Genomic DNA, 13945 nt, shown 5'->3' with positions numbered 1-13945 from the left:
CAGCATGCACCACGTCCACACTACATCTTTTGTGAACCATTGAAAAATTGACATATGGGCACCAAGTAAACCCATGAATGCCACATGTATATTTGGGCTCGCCTATGTGTCAACACATGGTTGGCGCCTCAAATATTGACCAGTCAAAATAAATACAAAATAATTATAATTTTATTCATCTCCCATTTTTAAAACGTCTGGACTTTGTTTTCTGATTTGTCCACATCATACCTTAGTATAAGAAAATAACAGTACGTTAGTCGATGATCAACCATTGTGGTACCTTTTCACTATGATTGAAGCACCAGTCATTGCTCTAAATATTGATTGGTTGCCATTTGATTAAACATGAGACACCAAAGACATGTTGTGGATGGACGTTTTGTTTTGACTTTGTACATATGAATTCCTAAGGGATTCTAAAACTTCTCATTTTGCATGATCTAGATGGTGCAATCGAGTTCCAAGGCATTGGAATATCAGAGAATAATTTTGCCAATAATTTCCTCGTGATAAGTCTTAATTGGGATGACAGACATGAGTATGATAGTTGAGCGTAATCTAAGTCATCCTAAGTGTGTCATATGGATGACGGCTTATATGTAAATAATAGCTGATTACTAAAAGGCTTTATAAAATATGACTCACTTTTACCTTTTAGAGCATGATGTGTAGCTTAGCACCCCAACGATTTTCAGTTCGGCCTATCAAATGGGTTTAGGGGACCTAATATTAATTAATAAGATTAACAAATAAATGGCCGTTGGGCTTGTTCAGACATCCTCCTCCATCCCATAGGGACCCACTATCTCTCTGACCTCTAATATATAAACACATGGACCTTGTTTGTGTTTCCTTAATCTGAATCAGGGTTTCCCATTACCCTTGTCCACATGGTATCAGAGCTCTACGGTTCTCTCCTACTGTCATTGTGCCTATGCACAGCCCTCCTACTTTCATCGCCTCATTCCCACAATGCGCACACATGCCCTAGCACGCCATCTACACGTGTATCTGGACCCATCATCATGTCTCTCTATGCACCCATCTCTCTCTATATGCATGTATGCCTGGTGAACCATGCTATTGATCCCTTTTCCAAGTCTCACATACACATCCCCCACTAAACCAAGTTCTTTATGTTTCATGTTGAAGGGAGATCGGACGGCTAGCAGCAGCCCAGAAACTTAAGATCCCCGTGGGCCGGGCCTTTTCAATCGTTCAACCCATAGAGGCCCAAGAAGCCAAGTGGTCCTCTCTTTTAAGTTTTAACAAAACGCTCACGATAAACCCCCAAAATAAAATTCAATAAAAGAGATGACAGCTCTCATGCAACAAGGACGAGTACATTGATGGATATTCCCTCACGAGAAGAGCGCGGTGCCGAGGAGAAGAGCGGCGGCGGTCACGAGCCCGGGCGCGCGGGCGGCGGCGGAGTTGGCCGACGGCTGCGCGGCGGTGGCGTTGGTGGTCTTACCTCCGTCGGCCTTCCCCGGGCCAGGCGCGGCCGGCGGCGGCGCCGGGGCGGTGCGGTTGGCCCCGAAGAGGTTGTAAGGAAGGAGCACGGCGTCAAGGGAGTAGACCGCGAGCGGGGAAGTTATGTTGATCGCGTTTGTGACGGTGACTGTGTTGACGCCGGTGGAGAGATTGAACTGCTGCGAGCCGAGCGCGGTGACGTTCAGCGTGGAGGGAGAGTTGGTCCGGAGCGGGTTGCTGGCGGTCTGGAACGTGTCGAACGTGTAGAACTTGGGCACGACGTGGAAGTTGAGAAGCTCCACCTTTGTCTCCTGCGTCAGATCGTTGAGAGTGCCCGGCTTGAGATTGGCGAAGGCGTTGTCCGTCGGAGCGAACACCGTAATCCCGTCGTAGGTGTTGTTCAGCTGGTTCTGAATCGATATGCCGACTTGCGTCTCGTTGAGTAGCTGCAGAAGCCTCGTGTACTGCCCGGCCTTGGCGAGAATGCCGGTGAGGGACGGCGGGGCCGCCGTTGCCGTGGCGGCGAGCAGCGCCAGAAAGAAGAGCGCCAGCGCCGGAGATAGCCTCATCGTCCTGGCCATTGATTGAATGGCCGTCTGTCTCTGTCTGTCCGGGTTATATAGCGTGGTTGTGTTGTCGGGTTTTGGATGGGGGCCGGGCCGGGTTGTGGGCGCGCGGTGGGTGGCTCGCTGGATCTGCGCTGGCGGGTTTGGCGCGGGGTTGCTTTCGGATTGGCGTGAGAGGCTGGCGGTGGCTCGTTGACTATCTGCCAATGGACTGAGAATCCGACAGATGGATAGATACATTACGTAGATAGATAGATAGCTAGCTAGCTAGCTATATAGATAGATAGATAGATAGATAGATAGATAGATAGATAGATAGATAGATAGATAGATAGATAGATAGATAGATAGATAGATAGATAGATAGATAGATAGATAGATTGATAGATAGATAGATAGATAGATAGATAGATAGATTGATAGATAGATTGATAGATAGATAGAATAGAATAGAATTGAATTGAATTGAATAGAAAAGAATAGAATAGAGAGAGAGAGAGAGAGAGAGAGAGAGAGAGAGAGAGAGAGAGAGAGAGAGAGAGAGAGAGAGAGAGATTATTTTTTGCTGGACACGTTTGATGGTGAGCTGTACTCAACGAGGGCGTTTGGAGTTGGTCAAGAGAAGTATTCAGATGGAGACAGAAAGAAAGAGAGACGTGAGAGGTCGCAGGTGATACTCGTGCCGAGCCGCTGCGTCGCTGCGGCTGGTAAAGCTGAAAGCTGATGGAAATGGTGAATACTATATTTCCATTACTCCACCCTAATTTACGGGAAGGTACTAAGGAATTGAAATAGAAAAGTCTCCAAATAACGGTTAATCATCGTTGGAGTGAAACATTGCATAAAGAAGTAACATGTCCTACAACAAATAAATGGCTAAGCGACAGATACACAAAAGATAAAAATAGAAATGGCTGGGAATAATCGAATAATGTAGACACGCACAGAATCATTAGGAGACTTTATTACACAAGATTACTGTTCTCAACCTCATAGGAATTTATGTTTGTAATTTACACAAGACTTTATTACACAAGGTGTCATTTTTGAACGATGGTCAGCAAGGAACATGGGCATGAGACAGATTTTTTGAAAAGTGGGTTGTTTTTCCCAACCTCCTAAACCTGAAGAAGTGAAAGCAATCCCTACGCCACCAACCAAAATTAAAGTTGACACGCAAAAGCCCAGCCCATTTTATATCATGGAATAATATATGACCAGCAAGCCAATTTCACATTCCATGTTCTCAATATTCATCTATAGAAATTTATTCATATAATGCACCTATGAGGCTTATAATAAAATCTAAGGATTTATGAAATGATTACAGAACTTTCATGAGATCACAAAATGGTGATCGCTTATCTTTAGACATGTATTTTAAAGATTTGTAATATGCAAAAGGACATCAAAATATCCAGATATAATTTATATTATAAAATATAACACAACGGTCACTTATCCTTCATTTTTTGGTAAAATTTGAAAAGAATTCCTAATTTTATTTTATAAATTTTGAATAAAGTAGGTTTATCAGTAAAATTATTTACCATCATTCTAAGATAATTTTGAATTCATTTTTACTATTTTATTTATTCAATTAGGTTTAATTATTTAAAATGTATAAAACATTAAAAATATAAATTAAATTTGAAATCACTTATTCAGTACTTGCTCCCAGGGGATAAGACCCTTAATCACTCTACGCTGGTCAAAAAATATAAATTTTGTTGTATAAATCAGAAGCCATAAACAACATAAATGGACTCAAATGTATGGTTCTTAAGAAGTATTTTCTCCTACTAAAGCCATCTTTGTCGCTACTGGGGCCTTCAAGTGATATATACCATCCTTACGTATACCCATGAGAAGAACTTAGCATGTCTTCTAGTCCTTCACCAAGCAGTAGGATGAGTGAAATTCAAGAAATACATTACTACCATATGATAGACTTTTAACATCTTCAAAAAATACCTTTCTAGTGATATATAAGATGTATAAAATATTTTTTAGTTTCAGAGGATAATCAAAAGACTTGAAAGTGGATGAGTCAAAGTCTGAAATGTTCAAACTTGTCCCATTAAAAATGGGTTGCTGATACTTTCCTTGTTAGTAATTTATATTGTGAAAATGAGAAATTTATGGAGTGACATTGTGAGCTGCTTCACTGATTAGATACTGGGACATGGATGATCCAACATCAGATGATGTTGTGAGATTCGTGAAGTAGGACTAAAGTTTCTGAAAATTTTAATGTCCATGGTTTTGAATGTAATGATTCTAGGAATGAGCTTTATTTTGATTTTGAGTCTGTCATCCCTGGAAGTTTTGATTGAAACTTTCTCTGCATTTATTGAGTTAACATCTTGGGGAATAACAATTAGTGTAACATCTTCCTCTCCACTATCTATCTTGTCTCTTACTCATTACATTGACACATTTAAGTGAACTTGATTTGACATTGGTGGGAATACCCTTTCACTTATATTTCTGTTCCTCTAACTTGTAATTTTTTGTTGGATAAAATTTTAGCAATCACATCATCTAGGTTCATATCATTTATTTGGTCACCTTGACCAGAGTCAAAACCATCACACTCAAAGGCTAGTCCTTTCATAAAAAGGAAATATCATTATCTCTTCATTGACTGATTCTCCTAATGCATCTAACTCATCTCTATGTGACCTGAGTTCTTGAACAAAGTCATCGGTTGACTTGTCTTCTTTAGTGAGATTCTGCACTTTTCTATGAAAACTCATGATATTATACTGACTCCCTCCTACAACACTTTTATATACAACTTCTCAAGCTTCTTTTGTAGTGCTGTATCTTATTATGCATCAGAGCATACATTCATTTAAATATGTGGATATTCTTGTGAATACATGTTGATCTAAAGGATTCCACAAATTATAATCAGGATTAAATTGAAAACTGCCTTTTTCAATTTAGAAGGACATTAGAGGCGGATCTTACCAAATAATTTTGGCGAGTCCCCAGCTCTTGGTCAGAGAAATGAACTGGAATTTACAGATAATAAAATTTTTGTGGGAAGGCTTTAAAGGAATCTACATACCATAATTCTGTGTTTTTGAGGAACTCACGAGTAGAAGTAATGAGTCGTACTGCTGCTGAAGCACTAGGCCTTGTATTCACATGTCTTTATTGCTCTAATACATGTAAACGAATTAAAGAATTGGAGGTAGATATAAGATGAACAAATTGAATAATATTCAGAAATACTCACGAAGTGGGTATTTTCTGATGAAATTTCTTTGCAATTTACCTGTTTTCCGTACTCTAATATCTTTCATTTATAACAGGTTTGTTTGTACGATGGATGTTTCTTTATTTGAATATATTCTATTTATAACCTTTCTGGTTTCTTTGTAGTGCAACTTCTAAAACTGTGACATTATTAAATACATTTAAATATTTATTTGTAACTTCTTTGTAGTATGGATGTTTCCATTATTGGATATTTTCTATTTTTAACCCTTGTGGTTTCTTTGTAGTGTAACTTCTCGTGGCTTACGCCCTTCTGTTGGTTGTGAACGAGGTGAATGCATCAGTCTTTAAAAATAGGCTTATTAATAGAGTTTTCATTTGTAGATTTCTCTCACTTAGTTCCTCCCTTTGGTTTTAGTTTTAGATTTCTCTCTGGCCAGCTACTTGTAGAACCGTAGAATGGAAGTCCATTTTATAAATTCCTAAGTGTGAATTTTGATGAATGATCAAAGTATATAATTCAAAGTTGATAAACTCATAATTAGGGGGTAAAAGTACATTGTTTTAAAATTGAGTCTAATAAAAAATATTTATAAATATTTACTCATTAAATAATTTTACTAGTTAGTGATGATCTGATAAGCCAAAAATAGGGTTGAATTATGCAGTTTTATAGTCCCTTGACGCTGTTGATTTTAGCTTATACAATAAAATTTATAAAACCCTAACTTAAGATGTATAGTGATAAGTATGGGTATCGTCCAAGGGAAGCTAGTAAGGAATTCAATTGATGATCTACTTGAATACTTTGACCCTAATTAGAGTGAATTTAATCTTCAATGAAGATCAAATCACCCTAATTAGAGAAGAATTTATAAAGGGAGGTAGAAGAGATAACAAGAATAAAAGAAATAGGGAGCTCTAATTGAATTCTTTGATCCAATCAAAGGGATCAAAGGAGTCAAGTAGAGAGATTAAGAAGGAAATTTGATTTGGTTTTAGTTGGTTTTGGGGATTTGTTAATTCAAAATGTACTAACTATTAGATCATAGATGGTAATTTAATATCTCCTAGAAATTAAACTTTTTTTGTAAATTTTTTATGGTGCACTTAGAATAGCTAGATAAATATTACAATCTCTCCTCTCAAGACCAATAAGGGCTTGTACATTTTACTCAAGCCTAGCGATTTAGAAGTTCAAACCAAGATTGACAAGAACGAAGAAGAAATTCACTAACAAATCATCTAAATTACAATAATAATTCAAATACAATGAAGAAAAAAGTACAAAACAGGGTTGATCCAGGATGAATCTCCTCTCTATCTTTCAGCTGTTAAAGAACCACCTCCATAATGACATCCTCCTTTTGAAATTTGGCTTTTATACTTAGGATACGTGGAAAAATTATAATTTTACCCCCAGTTAGTAATTTTTTATCCATCGATTTAGGCTTGATCTGAATGATACAACCATACAGATAGAAAAAGTAGATTGAGATGAGCAAATCCATAGAAAAATCATCTCAATCAGACTTCAGGATCAAAAGTTATTAATAAATGAATTTGACCCATCTTAGCCGTTGGATCAATATTCATTGATTTAACTATTTTTTCTTTACACGGAATGATGTGTTGATGGCAGATTGGCTGGTGAATATTCAACTTGATTTGGTGGTTGATCCTTTGAGCGCCACGTACCCCCTGGTGGAAATAGAAGGGATTAATAAAAAAGGAAAATACATATCAAATGCACTCACCTATGCGTTTTCATTAACGCTACCCAATCCAAAGCATCCACGTCACTTTCCGTGCCCACGTTTGGATGCATGTCACAGGCGGTGAACTTACCGCTCTCAAACTGAAAGAATTCAGGTAGTATGTAAGCTGTTGGATTCGCATCCGACGGTTGAGACTTGGCCACGTGGCTACCCAAAAATTGTATGGGCAATTTGTGCTTAAGTCCTTCCTATAAGTTGTATGGGCAATTTGACGCCCCCCAAAAGTATTTATGTATATGCCGCTCCGCTTTCTCTCTCTTCCATTTTTCCTGAAAAAACCATGAAAAAATCCTGATTATTTTCAATAAAACCTTGTAACTATTTTAATCGCTTCCAACCACGTCTGAGAGCTGTTTTAAGGGCATAATTATAACACAAATTTAAGAAGAACCCCTCTGAGTTTAGAAATTTCTAAAACACTCTTATTTTACTTATGAATATACTTTTTTCCATTCAAAAATCCATTTTTTCCTCGAATAAGTTCCCCAAAAGTCCAATAAATTCCTAGAAAATTCTAGAAAAATCAGTAATTCATCTCCACGTTAATTAACATTAAAATTAATGTTTAAACCTGCAATTTTCATTTAAAAAGAATTATTCCAAGATTAAATAAGTTCCATAAAATTCATAAATTAACAAAAAATTAGGGAAAATTCAGAATTCACTTGGAAAAATTAATTAACATGTAACATATGATAACAACCCTATTTTAAACTATTTAAATGCATAAACTGTGATAATTTCTTGAAATAAATACCAAATTTAGGGTGTTATCATGATCAAGGGTCGTCTCCATAGGGAACATATCTCATGGAAAGAGAAGTATTATGTATAGTGTAAGAAATAGTGATAGGACAAAGCAAATGATAATGATAGGGATAGAAGTAATTTCAAAAAATGAGACGAGTATCATACTAGTAATGGATCGTGATCAAGCGAGCGGAAAATATAGCATAGTATGAAGGAAGACAAGAAGCAGTGGTGGTGAGATGGAATGAGAATTAATGATAAGAAATATCAAATTCAGGGATTCATAATTTTTGGTTTACTAGTTTAGGGTTTAATAGAATTTAGGAGGATGTGAAGGGGAGACAGAGTAGAAGCAATGGGATGAACCATGATAGAAATAGGAATATAGTAATAGATAAAATGGAGAAGTTTGTGATTTAAGTTTTCTTAAATAAAATAGAGAGGGGACATGTGACGAGATCGCGACATCGTTGGTGATGTGTGAGACAGATGGTAGAAGTTAGTAAATAGGGATGAATGATGGATAATATTGATAGATCGTATACCTAAATGAAGAATGATCAATGTAAGACAAGAGGCTATCCTTAGATCCGTATGTTCCACCAGGATCAAGGCATCTTCCTGATGCAGATCAGCCTCCGCACTTATTTTTTGATCCTCTTCAAGCACTCAAAACACCAAGTTCATACTTGATGGACCTTCAAAACTTCACTTTCTTTCAATTTGCATCTCTAGGAGGATGTGAGCTTAAAGATGTTTTTTCTAAAGATTGGGAAAATTTGTAGATCCAACCATATGGATGGATAGAAGACATAAAGACGAAGCTACCCATAAAATTTCAGCACAATCAAGCCTGAAAGTTGGATGATACCTAGTTGTTGATTTTAAAAATTTATCTCTCTTCATCCTCATAAATACTATCATGTCGTTTTGTTAAGATTTTCTTGTCATGACATTTAATGTGATGATTGGCTCAGATTCATCCGTGTCATCCGCGATGAATGGATCCCATTGTGCCCTGTAACGCATTCTGAAAAAAGACAAAAAGAGGAACAACGATATTTATAATAATACTACTAGAATATAAGAGGATGTGTCAAGTAGCAGCATATCAACACACGCCACATCAACATCCTCCCTTTTCTCCTCCAATGATTCAATGACACCTTGGCGCTATGTGTACATGTGTGTCTCGTGTGTACACATGGCACCATGTGTATGCGACATGTGATCGGGTCTAGAAATTTTGACAAATCAAACTATGTAAAATTAATTTTGTTGAACTCGAGCCTCAGCTTCTGCTTTGCATTTATTGCAAAGAAAAGATTGCCTTTTATCAAGAAACATCACCCCTGCAATTAAAATATGAGGAGAGAAATTTTTTAGCAATAAATGCCATGACGGTCTGCAATAAATGATTGGCCAACAACACCAATCACTAATCCTAATTTTTGGTTGGTCGCCGTTCAACGAATCGAGCAGTAACTCGTGGTATTACAGAAATAAAAGGCTTTTAATATTCTTAATTTCATTTTAAAATAATTATAAGCTCAAAAATTATAAATAAGTATGTAATTCAACTTAGAAAAATCATATACTTATGAATTTAATGTAAAAAAATTCATAAATTCTTATTGTAACTCAGAAAATTAATTTCTTTCAGATGATATTTTCAGAGAAATCTCTGAAAAAACTTAAAAATTCATAAATTCAAAATATTAGACTTAAAATAAATTTAATCATTTTAAGCTTGATAACACAAGTATAATTCATTGAAGGCAAATAAACATGTAAATAGGGTCAGATTAAGCTACTAAAAGTATGTGTGACGTAGGACGACGATGGGGTAGGCGAGGAAGGGCGGGACGACAGGACTAGGGGTAGGATAGGCGTGAGGGATAAAACAATCCACAGAAATTCACGGTCGGATCCGAACTTTAAAACCGATGAAAATCTGGTGGTGCAGCTCCGACCCTTATTGAGGGCGGGAGTACTGTCTTCCCCCACCGCGACGATGCCTAAGCACCGAAATCAATACGTCGAATTCGCGTCGCAAGGAAACACTCGAGAGGTAGGTCGAAGAAGCAGAGAATCCAAACCAATTCAGATTCTGACGGCGGTGGAAACTTCTCGAGAAAACACTGGACGGAGAACACGTCGAGACCAAAGAGTTCAGGCGTACCTCAGCACCGCAGTGCGTGAAGAGGTTGCGGGCAATTCTGAACGTGACGAGGCTGGGCGAATCCGGGCGTTGAGCGGCCCACTGGACGAGGACGAGGCTGGACGTTCCGTGCGTTGAACGGCCCTGGTTAAGAGCGGTTGTCGTGGGCGCAGTGTCAAGCGTGGGTGAACACCCGCGCGCGCGAAGCGCCGACGGCGTCCGGACAGGGGCAGCCGGAGTGCGGTCTCGGGCGGCCCTGGCGAAGGCTGTCGAGGCAGGCGAGGGCAGCGCGCGGGCAGCGCGCATGCGGCGTGAAGGCGGTGCACGGGCGGCGCGCGGGCGGGGCGCCGGCGATGCGCAAGCAGCGCGCGGGCGGCGCGCGGGCAGTCTGGGTGGCCCCTTGGCGGACTACCTGGGTAGCCTTGGGCGAGAGAGAGAGGAAGAGAGAGAGAGAGAGAGAGAGAGAGAGAGAATGGAGAGAAAGAGAGAGAAGAGAAAGAGAGAGGAGAGGGGAGGCCGACGTCGCAAGGCCGCGGCAGCGGCGGCAGCGGCGGCGACGGCGACTAGGGTTTGGAAGGTGGAAGATAGGGGAGGCTGGGCAATCCTCCAAGAAGAATTAAACAAAAACTCGATTCTTGAATTATGATTGCCTAATGTTTCTTGAAAACAATGGCCTATATATAGGCCTTGGAGGAAAGAGAAAATGACGAGAAAATAAAGACAAGAAAATAAAGACGTGCGCCGTGTCACGCCAAAGGGCAGTTGTGGATCTGCCTCTAGCGTCGTGTCATGACGCGCGTAGGGACGTGCGTGGGTGGAGACGTGCTTGTCGACGGTTGTGGCATGTTGACTTCGGTTGACTCCGGTTGACCGTGGTCCATAGCGGGCGTGTTGACTCCGGTTGACCGTGGTGACGCGTTCGATGTTGAAGTGTTGGCGTCCTCGCCATCAATGTGTTATCAAAAGTCAAGTCTCATTCAATGGGTTTACATTAGTTCAGGCATGTTTATGCATATGGGCAATTATGCACACATGCATTGGATGATTACCTTCGTGTTTATAAAAAATCATTGATTAGCTCTCTCAAGTTTTATGGCATGTTGATAACCATGTCTTATGTCACAGGTCAAATTTTTATGTGAATAAGATGCCATTTAGATAGTGAGAAATGACGGCTGACATTGAATTCTCCTCCTACTTTATATATTTATATATGAGTGAATAGAGTATATTATAAGAGCCTAAATATTTATAATATTTGAATATGATTTCACATATCTAAAATATTTATGAATTTCTTGATGTCAAATTTATGGAGGAAATGCAACTATTGGATTTATATTTTACGGCTTATGAAGCGAATGGCGAGGTTGTAATTCAAAATTGAAGCAGTTATTACGTCTTTTTTTTATCTCTAACACTAAATGCACTTGACTGTTGGGTATACGAAAATTAAACTTTCCCCTTTCAGTTTCAAAATCCATAAAGGCAGCTAAAGACCTAATTTTCAAATTCTCCACTCATGGTAAAAAAACACACTATGAATCTGGTATTCTACACAAGTTTATCAGCTTTTTATGAGAGATCTTCCAACACCAAGTTTAGTTCTAATGTCATCCCAGATCCATAGGAGTTAGAATCATATTTTTTATACTAGTTTGAACAAGTTACAAGGACAGAACATTGTGCCATAGAATTTGCATTGTTAATGACTTTTGTCTGAGGATTATGATTTGGAGATTTATATGAACTGTTTTTGAATTTATGTTTAGCTGAATGGTTATAGATGATTTTCGCTCAAATACATACTCCCAAGAATAATGTCGTTTTTGCAGTATTGAATAATCTAGAAAGAGGAAAATATTGTGACTCAAGATTCATACCATCGTCAACCTTGTGTTAAAAATAATTCTCTAGATATTTATGCTAATTTTGTTTTGAAGTTTTAATGAAAAAAATATTTATTTATAAAATTTTAAAAATTAATACTGTCTAGATTAGTGTTAATTGATGCATTATTGATGAAGTTACAAGGGGACGAAGGAGATTATTCCAAAATTACAGAGAAAAAAAATTATCCAAGTTGGGGGTTAATTTACAATAGATTTAATAGAAAGAGATCACCAAATATTATGTTTATTATTATTTAGTCTCCCCTAATTCTTTTCATAGTTTATCCATAGTTATTTGTGCAGTACCTTGAAGTTTGTAGGCAAGAGCAGGAGACATCAGGAAGAAATCCAACAAGATCTCAAACGAAGAATCTCTGTTTTCACAAGTCTGAAACTGGTGGTGAACTGGATACTGAGAAAGATTAAACCTAAATAAATATTCAAAAGGTCATAGAGATAACAAGAAAGGAAGTAAAGAATCAAGATATAGGTAAAAGCAAAGTATATTGAACCATCTTGTCATACTTGATTGAATATTTGAGTAGTGAATATTTCTTACTGAATATATTTGGAAAAATATTTGGTTGAAATTATCTGCATTCCTAAGAGTTTCTGAAGTACTTAAATATATAAAATTTAAGTGTATCCATCTAGACTTTTGGATCAACTAAGTGAAGGCTTTGGGGTGTTGAAGAAGGTAAGGCTTTGGTAGCCGAGTTGAAGGAGGCCAAGCATTTTCACTTCATGGAAAACTTTGGGGGTTTAGAATGATAGAGCTGTATCATCATTTTATTTTATTGATATATGTGTTATTCCCAATCAGTAAGCGTTTTTCTTGGTGATCATTCACATGAATTTGGTTAGGGATCATCATCAAGTAGGGGGGATAGCCCTAAACGACATTAAGGACCAGCCTAAGCTGTATAAAAAAGAAATTGAGTCTTCTCTATCCTCTACCTCATTCCATATTTAGGTGAAATATTCCTTATGTATTTAACTAGATAGGAGTGAATAAAAATTAAAGGACATAATTCATCCCCCACTTAATGATACCTTAACCATTTAAATTAACATCTTTCCTAGCTTTTAAATCTCGTGCTTTGAGATTGATGAGGTCACTCTTTGTATTTTTCCAATTTTGATAAATGAAAATGTTTCAGCATTTTAAATTTTTCCTCAAGAAGTCAAAATGATTGTGTTGTTGTGATTGATTGGGATGGCATATTAATATCTCATGTTTATGTTTCTCCAAGTTGTACTCCAGTCTCCTCCATTTCATAAATTGGGTCTGTAAATATTTTATAAACATCATGTAAATTTTATGTCTCATTCGAATATTAAATCAATTTTATTTCTGGTTTTCCCCGAATGACATAAGGTTCTGGATATCAAAAGAGGTTTTTGGGTTCCCTGAATTTTATATTGTCTCTTATTTTATATTATTTATTTATTAGTTTCTAATTATTTTTTTTTTTTTTGGTGTTGAGATTCAGACTATTGGACATCTTGTGGATACATTAGAAGCTTCAAATTCAAATGTGAGGCCCATCCACTTTGATGCATAGAGACATAGAAATTTAGCACATTGGCAACTTTGTATACTTCCCCCTTAGGAACATCTGTTATGATGTGATCCCTAAAACAAATTGAAATACATTGCATTTATCCATTTTTGAAAGGTGTTTGGTTGAAATCAGATTCAAGAGGGCTCTCATAGCAAACCTTCAAAATAATGTCCATCCGATATGCGCTTGAAAAAAAAGTCCGGGTTGAATTTAACCTGGGATTGATTTGGGTGTCACCTACTCAAAAAATAAGCCAAAAAAAGAAAAAAATGGTAAAAACACAAAATATAAAAATAAAGGCACATTGACAGCTTAAGTAAACAGTCCAGTCATGACCCCCCATTGCAAAAGGAAGGGCATTATTATCTTAAAAATGAAAATCACTCATGAAGTCACCCATACAACACAAACAATCTGAGTTAAGCATTCATCACAATATACCTTGAAACATCATTATCTTCACAATATTATCTTCAATATCACAAGACCATGTATTTATTTCATAATTAACCCCTAATATAATGTTTGC

At 37.6% G+C, this 13945-nt stretch overlaps 1 protein-coding gene across 1 annotated transcript; it reads right to left on the bottom strand.

The window, feature by feature from the left end:
- Positions 1-1280: 1280 nt before the first annotated feature.
- On the bottom strand, positions 1281-2079 carry LOC144701227 (fasciclin-like arabinogalactan protein 11). The gene has a single exon (XM_078572973.1). The coding sequence runs from the start codon at positions 2055-2057 to the stop codon at positions 1365-1367; it is 693 nt and encodes a 230-aa protein (XP_078429099.1). The 5' UTR covers positions 2058-2079; the 3' UTR covers positions 1281-1364.
- Positions 2080-13945: the final 11866 nt, after the last annotated feature.

Source organism: Wolffia australiana, chromosome 3 (genome assembly GCF_029677425.1).
Source record: "Wolffia australiana isolate 7733 chromosome 3, ASM2967742v1".
In the NCBI taxonomy this organism is placed as follows: Eukaryota; Viridiplantae; Streptophyta; class Magnoliopsida; order Alismatales; family Araceae; genus Wolffia; species Wolffia australiana.
This window is presented reverse-complemented; position numbering and strand designations above follow the sequence as displayed.